Source organism: Nycticebus coucang, chromosome 4, assembly GCF_027406575.1.
Source record: "Nycticebus coucang isolate mNycCou1 chromosome 4, mNycCou1.pri, whole genome shotgun sequence".
Classification (NCBI taxonomy): domain Eukaryota; kingdom Metazoa; phylum Chordata; class Mammalia; order Primates; family Lorisidae; genus Nycticebus; species Nycticebus coucang.
This window is the reverse complement of record NC_069783.1, coordinates 88,367,621-88,382,627: the sequence shown is the minus strand read 5'-3', so window position 1 is coordinate 88,382,627 and position 15,007 is coordinate 88,367,621. Positions and strand designations below refer to the sequence as shown.

Below are 15,007 nucleotides of genomic sequence, written 5' to 3'. Positions count from 1 at the left end.
CAGAGTGGGGACCAGACTGTGTCACCTCCCTGCTTAAGCCCCACCAAATAGCATCCCTCGTGAGAATAAAGGGAAACTCCTCACCATGGAGCTGACAGATGTATTAGTTTCCTATTTCTGTTTCCATTGATTCCTTTTTTTTAAAAGATGATTTTATTTTATTTATTTATTTATTTTTTAAGAGACAGAGTCTCACTTTATCGCCCTTGGTAGAGTGCCATGGCATCACACTGTTCACAGCAACTTCCTGGGCTTAGGCGATTCTCTTCCCTCAGCCTCCCGAGTAGCTGGGACTACAGGCGCTGGCCACAACACCCAGCTATTTTTTTTTGGTTGTTGCAGTTTGGCCGGGGCCAGGTTCAAACCCGCCACCCTCGGTATATGGGGCTGGCGCCCTACTCACTGAGCCACAGGCACCGCCCTCCATTGATTCCTTTTTATTTCGTAAACTTTTTCTCTCCTATATTTAAATTGAGTTAAATCCCAAAAGGAAATAACCAAAACATACTATCATTTTTTTCTGTTAGGAGGTCCTCAAGTTTTGTGCTGTGAGTGGATGCCTCAGATACCAAGCTTGTGTGCCCAGTAGTGGATTGCCACTGCGGACAGCACGTATGTGGAACCCCTGGTTCCCACTCAGCATGGGCACCAGAGGAACTCAGATGTTGGCTGAAGATAATGCCAGTGCCTTAAGGCACAACCTGGTCTGCTTGTGAATGTGGCATCTGGACAAAGGTTAGCTAGGTATCCAGATATTTTGTCCAGGGAAGGAATTGTTTACATGTGATTAGCATTTAAGTCAGCAACAGCTGAATAAAGCAGATTCATCTCCATAATGGGAGTGGGTCTCATCCAAAAGACTGAGCTCCCTGAGGAGGAAGGAATTCTGCCTCCAGACTGCCTTTGGACTTGATCAGCAACATGAACCCTTCCCTGGGTCTCCAGCCCGCTGGCCTGCCCTGCATTTTGGACTTGCCAGTCCCCACAATTGCATGAGCCAATTCCTTTAAATTTCTTTCTCTCTCTATGTGTGATGTTGTGATATGTATAAATATACAGGGTGGCCATAAAGTTCCAATTTTAAATTGCACATGAATTTTATAGCCACCCTGTATTTGTTATGTATTACATAGTGTGTGTGTGTGTGTGTGTGTGTGTCCTATGGCTTCTCTTTCTATGGAGATTCCTGATAATTACAAGGGTGTTGGGCAACTCCCCAAGTGAAATTCTCTTACTTCTCCAGAAGCGCCCACTTTCCCTCCTCCTCCATGTGGGTGCTAAGCAGAGATCACGGGGATAAAGAGACGCAGAGCAGTTATAACCCGCCTCTGGCTTGGTCCAAAATAAAAATAAGTTCTGGAGAAAGCACATGCACAGATTGGACATGACTCACCCTGAGGGCTCCGGGCCTTGGCCAGCAGGCACACATTTGGCAAGTGTGCTGGGTCCTCTCATAGACCTAAGGCATCAAACATCTGTGTTCCCATTAACAAAATGCTGACGGGACGCATAGCTGTGGCTTAGGAGAAACCAGCGTGTGAGACGGCCCCTCCAAGTCTGAGGGGTCATCTGTGGCCACTGAAGGGATCAGGGCTCTTCTGTCACCAAGGTGGCTGTTGGGAGTTGTCCCTGTGCCAAGACTGTGAGGAAGTCCATTAAGCCAGGTCACAGGAGAACAAAAGCCTCAAGTACCACCCCCTCCATTCCCCTCATTCTCCTGAACTTTCTTCCAGAGCCCATCAGTGCCATGATAGCAGGCCCCGTCTTGAACTTCAATTTCAGATTGAGCCCAAATAGCAGAGAAGCATGGATGGAATAGGAGGGGTCAGGCTTACTAGGTTCTGGAATGGAGACAGGGTGAGCTGTGGGGGGCATGTGCCCATCTTCAGCTGTGTGCAACCCTAAGCCAGCAGGGAGGGTCTGGGATATAAAATGCCTCTGGAATTTATATGCCTTTGTCTCAGAGAAAGAGGTGTGTTGTGAGCTCTGAGGAGTTGCCAGTAGACCCCCAGAGCAAACATTGAGAGAGGATGGATTGGAGGGAAGCTGGACAGGAATTCCTGAGGCGGGCAGGAGAGGATGGGGTGTTCGTGGGGCTTTCTTGATCCCACGAGCCTTAGGACCAGCCACCTCTGCCCTCCTAATCAGCACTGGCCTATGTATTCCAGAACCATCCCTGCCACCACTCTGGCTTGGGGAGACCTGGACGGGTAACATTTGTTGCCACTTCTCTAACTGGTTCACATCTTCTCTGCAGGTGGTGGTGGCAAGTGAGAGGAGGTGCCTGCCCCTTTAAAGAGTTTCATAACAGAAACACTAAATCTTCATCTTTCTCTTCTCAAAGATGGAAGAGTTTCACTGAATATCTTTTCTTGGTTTCATTTCAAATAAGTTATTAACTCAAAGAAATGGAAAGTATTTTTCATTGTTTATTGTCAATGGCATAAGCTGGGCGAATAACCTCGGTTTGAAGGGATGAAAACTTAAATCTTTTGAGGGGCCCTCTTTTTTAAAAAATGCCTTAAAGGGAGGGCCCCTCAAGAACCTTGAATAGGTCTGGGAAGTGAGCTTCGCGGTACCAGCCTCTGGGATATGCCCTTTTCTTCTGCCCTGTCCGGATTTGACCTTGGCATGATCAGAGCCTTGGTGAGCTTTTGCAGAGCGGGAGGTCAGCTCTGGAAGGGTGTGTACCCTGAGGTGGGAAAGAAGTACCCGAAGTCAGTCCTTCACTATGGACAACCACTGAGGGTCTGGCCGGTTTCCTGCTCTACAGCTCCTCGAAGCCTCTTCAGGCAGACCTCAGCAGGGGCTACATTTACAAAGAAGAAAAATATTTGTGCCCGTGCTGGCTCCTCTTGGCTCAGTGCAGGGGGTGGCTGTGGGTGTGGGTGGGGAGTGGGCAGCCAGTTGTGAGTATGGGCAAGGAGTCCCCTTTGGAGACTGAAAAGAGCTTTCTAAGGGACAGAAGTGAACTTGAGACCCAAGGGTCAAGTGGGTTGCTCTGCTCATTGACATGAAAATGACACTGGAGCCAGTGTTGAGGCCACAGCCAGCCCCGAGAAGAAAGGGCAGACGTCCTCCAGTCCTACATGATGATGCCTATGCAGTGTGCATCTGCGTGTGACCCCAAGGTTAAAACTGAATGCAAAGTTAACAGCACTGTCTCTGTCATGGGAATTGCTCTATGTTTTGATATGTTTTTCTGTATTTTGAATTGTTTTGCAAGGAATATGCTTTTTCTTGTGATCAAACAAAATAAGAAAGGTTTCTCAGTTTAAACAGGGGTGACACATGGGTTCTCAGTCCCCCTCACGTGGCCCCATTTGTCCCCACAGTACAGATCTCTTGAGCATCTGCCTCAGTCTGTAGGGATTCCAGCCCATCACCCAGCTCTGCAAATGAGCTCAGAGATGTCTATGCTGATGACACGTGACAGACTCTGAGCATGGTGTCCAAGGCTCCATGTCTAGCACTTTGGGATCAGGGACCCGCCCTGTTAGGAGCAGCTCAAGCCTCGTGTTGAAGGCTCTCACTTTCTCTGTTTCCCTGGCTCTGACCCCAGCATGCTGGCTTGCTGAGAGCACCAAGGACCTTCCTTGCACTGTGCTTTGTCCCAGCAAGGTAGGCCCCAGGGAAAAACCAGAGCCTCCAGACATATGGTCAGCAAGTCAGCCTGCAATCCGTCTCCCTGCCTGCCTGGCATGTGGCCTTCATTTGCTTGGTCTTGAAGGTTTCTGAGGGGCTTTGGCTGTAGCTGACAGGGTGAGCACATCTCACCCCCAGAGAGCACCTAGTGCCTGCTGCTTCCTGACAGTGCAGGAAGTGTTGCTGGGAGCCTGAAGCCAGCCACATTGAGTTTAGATAGAGACACTTGGCTGCCCAGTGGCGAACTACCGATCCCTTTCCCTCCCCACACACTCCCTGCTTTCTCTACTTTCCCGAAGTCCCGGGCTGCCACCCCTAGGTTCCTGGCAGTGTGCTTGCCCCTCCCAGCACAGCCCTTGGCACAGATCTCTCCCAGCTTCAAAACTGAGCCCTCCTGTCTGCATCAAGTCCTCTCCCAGCTGCCACGGCCCAGCCCAGCATGTAGCTCAGGGAGACAGCTGTTCGTCTGGCTTGAGGTGGTCCCAGATGTTTCCTCCATGCCCTCTCCCCACACCCTTCCCCACCGCTCAGGCTGCCCAACCCGACACATGCAGGGGAGTTAGAAATCCACTGTGGGATGTTTTAGTTCAGTCCTATCAATCCCAAGTGCAAATTCATCACTAAGACCATTCACCGCACAGGAGCATGTGATTGTGAGGACAAGTGAGACAATCAACCAGAGTGCCTGGGGGGCCAGATGGGAGTCAAGGGCTCCTAGCTGCCTTATTGCTCAAATCCCCATGCTTTGGGGCAAGTCATTTGACTTTCAGCCTCCCTCTCTTCATCTATGAAACAGAGATGACCCTTCTCCACAGGGTTGCTGCCAGCCAGTAGTGAAGCACACTCCCAGGCAGCACAGAAGCTCCGTGTGCACTGAGAGGCACTTCACAGATGTGACTGACATATGAGCCCCGTCCCTCTTTTTTTTTTTTTTTTTGGAGACAGTCTTACTTTGTCTTCTGGGTAGACCACCACAGCATCATCATAGCTCACAGCAACCTCAAACTCCTGGGCTCAAGTGATCTCCTGCCTCAGTCTCCCAAGTAGCTGGAACTATAGGCACCTGCCACCATGCCTGGCTAATTTTTGTATTTTTGGTAGAGACAGGGTCTTGCTTTTGCTCATGCTGGTCTCGAACTCCTGAGCTCAAGCATTCCTGTCTCCTTAACCTCCCACAGTGCTAGAATTACAGGTGTCGGCCCTTCTTTTTTCCCAAAAGGAGGGGGTGTGTGTGTGAGAAATCAGGGCTGAGTGGGATGGGCTTGTGGTGCTAGGCAGGTAGGGGATTACAGGAGGTTGCCCCCTCGGTGCCCCAGGACCTGTGTGGAAAGACCACAGTGGGTGGGAGGAAGAAGGAAAACAAGCCAAATTTCTCTTCCCAGCAATTGCCTTTGGCACTATGCCCTGTGAAGCTGGGTCATGGTGGAGGCCAAGGAGCTCTCATGGATTAACGAGTTCCAGGGGCAACTAGGGATTCAACTTTGTCAAAAGTGTTCATTGAATCTGGCCAGTGAGTCATCTGTTTGGTGAAATCTCCAAGGTGCAGTGGCCTGGCAGGCTCCCCAGGAGAGCAGCTGTGGCTCGTTTCCACTGTGGTGGTGGTGACACTGCACTGGAAGCCACCTAGGCTGAGGAGGCCACATGCCTTCCAGCCACCTAGCCATTCTACTGGCTTTTAGACAATTTTTGTAAATTATAAAATTAATATTTTGCAAAAAGTTAAGTATAAGAAATAAAATTAAAAATGATCTATAAACTCATAACCATCACCATTGTCAAGGTGTACCTCCTTTCTTCCACAGGTAATCTGGAGCCAAGGTTGTGCTGTTGTAACACATGGCCCTGCATGTGAATGTGAATGATCTTGGCCAAGGTCCTGTCACTCCCCAGTGGATTTACCCTCCTAACTCTTTTTCATGTCCCAGCTCTTAAAAGGCAATTGAGATTGGGAACATTGAGGTTTTTAATCATTAAGTACGAGATGGGGGGTGCTGCTTGAAGGTAGATAGCCTTTGTCACGATGAGCATGACCCTCCTTTTCCTGTTTCACATGGCTTTTAAAAAATCATCAGAACTGAATGGTGAGTTTCATCAACTGCCTCTTTAACTCCATTGAGTTTTTTTCCTCATTTGCCTTGTTACATGTTTAAAAGTATAAGGACCACTGGGCATTCCTGTTTGGCCTGTTCTATATACACTGTCATTCTTTTGCTTTAAAAAATGTACAAGGGAGAAAAAAAGAAAAAGTTCATACCAAGGCCAGATCTTAGAGTTAAGGATTAAAGAGTGTGTCTTTTGGAGTAACAGAATAGCGATTAGCAGGCACATTGGATTCAAACAATTGTTCAACCACCCAGTCACGTAGTCTTCAGTCCTGCCTGTGCTTTGGTTTTGTTGAAGGGTGAATTAGGGCTATGGCTCATGTGACTGAGCAGCTGGAGGTCACTTTCACATCGTGTTTAGTGAGCTCCTAGGCAGCTCGGACTCTGTAGCTTGGGGGACTACTGGAGCCCCAGAGTGAGCGTGTGCAACCCAGCTAGTCACATGGGTGGTGGTGGTGGTGTCTTCTCTCCCCAGAACTGTCTCAACAAACAGCAGCTACTCTCGGCCATCCGCCAGCTGCAGCAGCTGCTGAAGGGCCAGGAGACGCGCTTTGCTGAGGGCATCCGCCACATGAAGAGCCGGCTGGCCACGCTGCAGAGCTCTGTGAGCAGGGTGGCCCCGGATGCGCCGCCAGGTGAGTCCCCAAGTCAGCACCGCTGGGGCCACCGGACACTTCTCCTGGGTGTTGTCCCAGCCCAGTCCACCCTGCCCGAGGCCCTGACCATACTCACTCTCCCCTGCCTCACCTTCCATCTGCCGCCCATTTTCAACCCTGGCTGGGGGAGTGGGGCTGGGGTGAGAGCACCAACAGGGCAGCTGCCTTCTCTGTTCTCCCCCAGTCAGAATGGCACCCCGTTTCCTCTCACATTCATCAGCCATCAGGTCTTCACGTCACCCTGACAGATTGTTGAGAGGCACATGTTTTAGGCCATGGCTATTCTTCCCAACCATCCTTACCCATGGAGACAGCCGTTGGCACCAGTTTTGTCTTTGTTTTTATTTTTGTTTTAATTTAACAGACTATTTTTAAAGCAGTTTTAAGTTCACACCAAACCTGAGCGGAAAGTACAGAGAGTTCTCACACACAGTCTCTCCACACACACATACCCCATCTCCACTAGCTCTGGCCCGTGTCACAGTCCACAAACCAACCCTGGCTCCAGTTTTTCAGGCAGGAAAGTACATCCTCCAGTGAGACCCATTAATGCCAGTAGATGGGAGAGAAGGACTGCTGAGGACAACTTCCATTTGTCTAGTGAGGTTACGGTAGACATCTAGACTCTCTCTTCTGAGGGTAGGTCTCTAACAGACACTGGGGGATTTTTTCCTGGTTGTCCTGGTAATGACTTTCATGCTGCCAAGGCCCAGAGGTGTGCGGCTGGTTTCCCTCCGGCCTCTCCTCGGGGTTTTGGGGGGCAGAGGGCAGTCATCGTATTTGTTCTAAGTCATGAGCCTGTGGAATATCTGACATCATTTGCTCACTGCAGACACATTTATCAAGGGCCTTCTTTGTTGTATGAGATGAAGTTTCCTGGGGAAGTTGTTGGATTTCCTACCTTGTCAGAGCTTATGGTAGCAAATCCAGATCTCAGCAGCACTGAGTTGACTCCTTGTTTTCTTTGGCTCCACTGGTGCACAACTAGACGTCCCAGCCAGACCGCACACTTTCTAAGGCACTGTGAGGCCTGAGCCCTCAGTGGGGCTCACCAGACCCAAACTCCATAAGGCAGGCAGAGTGTCTTTCCTTCCTGTTACCAACGGGGAAACTGAGGCCAAGAGACGTGCGTTAGCAGCCAGAGGGCCCTGACACAGTGGTTTGTTTTTCCTGCTGACGGCGTGACTCCATAAAGCTTTCTTGTTTTCACAGTATCAGAGAAACCACAGTGTCTGTGGTTTCGGTGAAGAGCCTGTAGGGAATAATTTATATAACTGCCCTGCTCATGTTAGAGACTCTGGTCCACTAGACAGACAGAAAGGAAGCTATCATGACATTATTAATCCTCTTTTCCCCAGATTTGGAGTCTTTCATCCCTGAAATGTGCTAGATTTTAAAAAGTGGCAAATTATCTTCGTAAAAAATTGTCACCAGGTATTGTGTCTCTCACAGTATGTATCGGACACCATGCTGAGGCTAATCCTGTGTATGTCCACAGTATGTATCGGCACAGAGGCTAATCCTGTGAGGACCCTGCAGAGGGTGGGCAGCTGTCAGGATCCCACTGCAGAGTGGTGGCTGGCAGGGCCTGCAGGGGGAAGGCCAGAAACATCTCAGATGTTTCCTTTTTTTTTTTTTTAAGGGCCTTTGCTGGGTGTTAAGGATAATTTCTACTTCTGGAGAATTCTTTGTCTTCCTCCTTCAGGGTTCCATGCTGGATATCTCTCTCCTATTTTCCTAGCCTTTCTTTCCTGAGAGCATCACCAGCTAATCAGCCAGGCCAACTTGCTAAACTGTTGATCCCATTCCTTACACATTAATCTCATTCAGGAAGATTTGGGGAGCTTCTCTGTGGCTCCGTAGAAAACAGGATGTGCTTAGAGTGAAAGGGTTCAACCAAGGCAGAGGTTCTCAGCCTTTCACTGGAGCAGGGGTCAGCAGCTCCTATTGGGAATGTGACAACACCTTGATATTTAATGAATTTACATCCATCCATTCACCCCATTCACATTATTAAGCCCCTGTTACGTTCAGATACTGTTCTATCTCTTCAGTTATAATTTACTTGTGAATTGCTCCAGCAGATATTTTTCTTTTTTGTGGTTTTTAAAGATTTTTCATCCGAAAGAGATCTTTTAAACACAATGAAATACTAGAATTATAAAAGGAACTGTAAAGTTTCAGAGAAAAACACAGCACTCTGTGAGCCGCATGTGTTGGGGCACAAGCTCTCTTGCTATCTTCTCACGAGGTTTTTACCACTGGGTGCCAACCTGGGGCTTTGCTCCAGGAAGGCCCCGAAGCAATGATTGGACATTTCCCAATCACCATGGGCTTCTGAGTGTCCCGCTGGGCGAGGCTGTGTGGCTGCTCCGTAAGGGATCCCAGGCTGGGACTGACCCAGGTGGGATTTGGGGCAGAGCTGCAGTGGCCTGCCAGCTGCCCTCTGGGACAGGGAGGCCCGTCATGCTCCTTAGCAGCCTCAGGTCCAGGGACCCCCTGATAAACATGTTGGCAGACGTGCCCCTCACTTGCTTCGACCTGCACAGCTCAAGGAACAGTTTTGTTTTCACCTATTTAAAATTCTAAAGTGACAAATGACACTTAGAATTTACCTAAAAGCATTTTAGAAGTGGCTCCCAATTTTCATCTAAACTGAATTCAAGTTCAAGCTGTCTCAACCTAGGACACTCATTCATTAAACAGAGGTTGCCTGAGCTGCCCGTGGACAGAAGAGGGGTGGGCAAGCCACCCTGTCTCTCTTCAGCCACACTAGTCCCTCAGGAAATTTGGCTAGTTCTGCTCTCATAGCACAGCTGGGGTTCCAACCATCTCTCCATGCCAGGCTACCACTCTGGCCTAGGCCACCCCCATCTCTTCCCTCACATTGGCGCTTCCTGCTCAAGCTGCAGCTGCAGTGATGCTGGGGGTCAGGTCGCTTCATGCCTCAGCTCACACCTGCAATGGCCCAGTCTCACGCAGAGAACAAGTTGTATGGCCTCCCCATTATCTGATTCATCCCCAACCGCTTTCTGCCCCTCCCACTCTTCTCCATCCTGGTGGCCTCCTTGTCACACCACAGGCTTGCTGGGCACAAGCCCACCTCAGGGCCTTTGCACTGACGGCTTCCTCTGCCCTCCCCAGATATCTGTGTGGCTGCGCCTTCACCTTTAGCCCTGTTCCGGTGAGGCCAACCCTGACCACCAGAGTCTACTTTCATTTTCTACATGACACAACAGTGCCATTGCTTATTGATACTGTATCGATTGTCTCCACTGCTAGATGGTGGGCTTACTGAGGACTAGATTTTTTTTCTTTTTTGAGACAGAATCTCACTTTGTTGCCCTCAGTAGAGTGCAGTGTCGTCCTAGCTCGCAGCAACTTGAAAATCTTAGGCTCAAGTGATCGCCTTGCCTCAGTTTTTAGTAGAGATAGGATCTTAGTCTTGCTCAGGCTGATCTAGAACTCCTGAGCTCAAGCAATCCACTCACCTTGGCCTCCCAGAGTGCTAGGATTACAGGTGTGAGCCAATGTGCCTGGCCAGAGGGCTGGATTTCGTCACTGATAATATCCTAAGTGTCTGGCACAAAGTTTTAAATAATGTTCCATACATTCATTTAAGAATGTTTTTATTGAACACTCACTGTGTGCTAGGCACTGGACTAGTACTGGGAACACAGCAGGAACACAGGCCAGACACATTCTGACAACAAATGTGTAAAGAAGCAATATGAAAATTCCAGTGGTTACAAATGCTAAGAAGAAAGCAGAATGAGCTCAGGGGGTGGAGAGTATGTGGGGAAGTCTTGGCTAGGCATAGTGGCAAGGGATCACTCCGGGAGGTGGGAGCGTTTGAGTGGAGAAAGGAAGAGTGAGAAGGAGCCAGTTGTGGAAGTTCTGGGGAAGCAACACTCTAGGTAGAGAAGAGCAAAAGCCAGGCTTGGAGGTGGGGTAGAGCCCAACCTGTTTAGAAGACCTGAAACAGGCTTGGAGTTCCAAGGAAACAGAGAGAGGGGGTGAACCAACCACGGTGGGGCATGTGACCCTCCTGTGCTGAAAGGCCCTGTGCACAATGTCTCTGAGGCTGTCACCGTACCGCTCATCCTCAAGAGAATTTTGAGAGCTCCATGAGATACAGCACTCAGAATCGCCAGCAAAGTGCATGGCCTACAGGGGGCATGCAACAGAGGGACACTTAAAGATGGGACATCATGTAATTCAAAAGTGATACCTATATGGCTGTGGTCCATGAGGAGGGGCTCCTAATCCTTCCGTTTCTCTTTACAGTTTCCTGCCCTGCTCTGAATGCCCCTCCAGATGGCAAAAAGTTTGGAAGCAAGTACCTAGTGGATCATGAAGTCCATTTTACCTGCAACCCTGGATTCCGACTGGTTGGGCCCGGCAGCGTGGTGTGTCTTCCCAATGGCACCTGGTCAGGGGAGGAGCCCCACTGTAGAGGTATTGCCCCTTCTTCCCATCCCTCTGGACTGGACCCAGCACCGCACAGCAGGGTACTGCTGGATAGAAAGTGTCATTCCCTGGGATGCTTCCTGCCTGATCCTTTAGTCAATCCTCAACCGCAAGACAGCAGCCAATGTGTCTGATGCTTTGCTCCCATGCCAGGCCTGGGCTGCCTGTATCTGCTGAGCTCACTAAACCCTCACAATTTAGTCTTTTTTTGCTATGAGGAAATTGAGGCACCCAGAGGTTAAGGACTGTGCTCAAGGTCATGCAGATGGGTAAGGGGTGCATGTTGAGCTGATTCACACCTAGGCACTGTGCCGCTCAACACTACACTCTGCTGTGGACTCTGGTGGCTGGTTCTTATCAACGTGAGGGTAAGGAGCCACCTAAGGCTTGGGGACAGGAACAAGAGGAAGGTACTACAGGGAAGTGCTCCTGTGGCTGTTCCCCTTTCAGGCTGGGATGGCACTTGGTGTCCACAGCCTCCAGGAGAGTCCACTGGAGTGAGGGAAGCATGAAACAGTTTCTCTTCTCTCTGCACTAGGTTGGAAAACAGTACTTTTTTGATATGGAGGAAAATTAGACTTGGCACACTACTAAATTGTTGGCTTTTCCAAAGCCTATGATCAGAAAAAATCATGGATACCAAGCATTTTCAGAGCAAGGTTCATGAACATCTGCGGAGGCAGAATGTCCACAACTTTTGCCCAAGAGTTCAAGAGGAAACACAAATATTATATCAATAGGTTGCAAAGAATGGTGGAGAGAGGATTTTAGATGGGTAAATAAACAAAAATCTCAGAAAATATGCCATCTCTAAAAATGAGTATGGCATATGTCCTTGCCAGGACAAGCTTGGGGCAACAAGAATCACACTTACGGATTTAGGCTTCTCTTTCCTGACTCTTTGGAAGATGATGGTTTAAAGGTTGATCACAGGTACTGGCTCTCAGCCTTATCTGGGAAATACGTCATGCATTATGCGGACACACAGTGGGAAATGAAATACCTACAATTTACTCTTGTCCACCAGGTTAAATACAGGGGTGAATACACAGACACGTTTTATTCTCATTGCGTTGGGTATCGGTATTTTTAGCTTAGAGGTTGCAGTTACAGACCCCAGCTGGTCTCTTCCTTGGTCCACTCAGCACTTACAGGACCCAGCCATTTCCTGAGTTCTCCCACTTTCAAAAATGGTGCTGCTTTTTTAAAAATCAGTTGTCAATTTGATTATATATAAAATACCTACCTTACTTTTTTCTTTCCTTGAGTATCTTAAATATTTTACACTATATTTCCTGTTTTAAACTGATGCTAGGGCCAGGCACGGTGGCTAACACCTGTAATCCTAGCACTCTGAGAGGCTGAGGTGGTGGATTGCCTGAGCTTACAGGTTGGAGACCAGCCTGAGCCAGAGCGAGACCTTGTCTCTAAAAAATAGCTGAGTGTTGTGGCAGGTGCCTGTAGTCCTAGCTACTTGGTAGGCTGAGGGAAGAGAATCACCTGAGCCCCAGAGTTTGAGGTTGCTGTGAGCTATGATGCCACCGCACTTTACCCAGGGTGACAAAGTAAGACTCTGTCTCCAAAAAATAAAATAAAATAATGCTGTTGTTTCTCAGTCTTTAATCAGGAGGCCCCAAAGATACTTTTCTTTTTCTTTAAAATTCAATCACTTGACTTGGATCCATCTCATCACCAGCCTTGCTGGATCAGTTTTCTCAGGTATGGGGTTCACTTTTTCAATAGAAAGTTTCATCTGATGCGGTGGTCAGGCCTGAAGGAACCTTCAGAACTGTTCAGGTCAAAACCTTAATATTGAGGAGACTCTAATGGAAGGAATATCCAAATTGAGGATAACAGGGAAAACAAGTGCAAATGGAAGAGGTTGCCATCCAGCTAAAAGAGCAAATGAGGCAGAGCTCAGAATGTGTGAGTCTGAAAGTAGGAAGGTCACCAGGTTGTGAATTTGTGGGCTGAGAGCCAAATACTCTGAACACTAGTATCTTTCAGCCTGGCCCCAGTGGGACCAGGACCATGGTCTCCCCTCTACTGTGCCTCCAGTATAGAAAGGCACTGAGGCTGCCTGCACCTGCTCCATGTATTGGGCGGGGGTGGGGGTAGGGGAGCTGAGGCAGCAACTCGACTCCATAGAAAAATCCATTCCAGAGGACTGTGGACTCCGTCTCCTCCTTTGCAGGTGCCCGGGACGCTCATTTCTAGACAGGCTCCACGCAGACACTCTTGCTTACTTTCAGGTGTGTCTGATCGCCTTGAAAAAACAACAGAACTGGGAAGTTCAGAGTCATGAAATTGGTAAAGCTATATGGGAAAACTTACTTCACTTAAATATGAGTAATAGATAGGGACTTTTATCAGATCCTAGCCAAACCATAAGAAAAGAGAGAATAAAGTCTTTAAAGATGATAAAGAAATGCCTGTGCAACAGATAAAAACTGTAACTGAATATTTTAAAACAAGCTGAAAAAAATTTTAAAGATAAAACCCATGAAAGAACAGTGTAAATAAAAATGAAAAAAATCTTAGAAATGAGATGATAAGACAAAAATGGAAAATTTGAAATGAGAAGACAGAACCCAGGAAAGAATTAGAAATAAAAGAAAAAAAGATCGTGCATGTAAAACAGTTTGGTTTTATGAAAACAGGAAAGTACTCACTAAACAGAGGATTAAAACAGGGTGATCGTCAGTGTTTTGGCTTGCCAGCCACTCCCGCAACCTCTGCCATGCACTTAATGCCATAACCTGGGGCTTGTCATGTGAATGCGTGACAATAGTACTTTAATCAGGACGCGTATGGGGTGCCAGGCTGGGCCACTAAATGCCTCTGATCACATATCGAAGTAAGCAAGAGTGTCTGCGTGGAGCCTGTCTAGAAATGAGCATCCTGGGCACCTGCAGAGGAGGAGACGGAGTCCACAGTCCTCTGGAATGGATTTTTCTGTGGAGTCGAGTTGCTGCCCCAGCTCCCCTACCCCCCCCCCCCCCCTGCCCGGAGCAGGTGCAGGCAGCCTCAGTGCCTTTCTATACTGGAGGCACAGTAGAGGGGAGACCATGGTCCTGGTCCCACTGGGGCCAGGCTGAAAGATACTAGTGTTCAGAGTATTTGGCTCTCAGCCCACAAATTCACAACCTGGTGACCTTCCTACTTTCAGACTATGCTGGTGAACAATGATAGGGCCAGACAATAGGTGGAAACAGGAATACCAAGCTCCGTGGCAATTGTGTACAGTGCCATTTCAGACACATTCCGGGAAACCAGTCATCTGAAAACAGAATGTACGAAGGAGAGCACAACCAGGCTGAGGTTACTGAGAAACAGAAATGGCCCTTCTCGGGATGAGCAGCACATGGACAGTCTGGGTCCATTTACAATGAATAGAAGCCATGTAATTATCTATATAAAACCCCAATCACAGGGAAGGGTGACTTTGCCCTAAAGCAGTGGTTCTCAACCTGTGGGTCGGGAGCCCTTTTTAACAATGAAAATACATTGCGGCATTAGGAAGGTTGAGAACCACGGCCCTAAAGGAAGCCGAAGTCCCTTCCAATCCACCCCAAACAAGGCCATTGCTCTCATTAGAAGCAAAGCACCTGTTTCTTTCTCTTAATAGGCACAGCAGGAAGCGTTGCCCTGTTGCCAGCAAGATGTTTTCAGTTTTCTCTCCCAAGATGCTGTGGTCAAATCAGTTAACTAACAAATCTCTCTCTGGTGGAAATGGCCCGTGTCTCACTAAAATTGGGCTTAAAGAATGCCTAATAAGCACACAGGGCCTGAGGGTTTTAAAAAGTCGTTTTTCTAATTAAAAAATGTATAAACCTTTATTGTGGAAAAATGGAAGAATATAAAAAATTATAAATTAGCAAAGAATAAATTATAAGCTTAAAATTCAGTGAAAAAAACTATCAAATTTTAAAAATACGTATCTCTCTCCATATACCTTTTCCACAGAACTGTTGTGTATATGAGCAAGGAATATCTTTCTTTATCAACAGTAAGGACATGTGAAAAGAAACTGCTACCTGCTTCAGCATAGGAGGGTTCCTGGGAGGAAATTCTGAAAATTCATTTTCTCCATCTCTGGACATTCCAATGAGCTATCCCTCCTCTTTATAACTC

General features: G+C 48.1%; 1 protein-coding gene across 1 annotated transcript in view; it reads left to right on the top strand.

Moving 5' to 3' along the window:
• FBLN7 (fibulin 7) overlaps nt 1-15,007 on the top strand; it is a 37,631-nt gene that overhangs the window by 11,984 nt on the left and 10,640 nt on the right. Inside the window, exons 2-3 of the mRNA XM_053588413.1 lie at nt 6,223-6,382; nt 10,691-10,861. Coding sequence (XP_053444388.1) covers nt 6,223-6,382; nt 10,691-10,861 — 331 coding nt within the window. The remainder of the gene's footprint in view (nt 1-6,222; nt 6,383-10,690; nt 10,862-15,007) is intronic.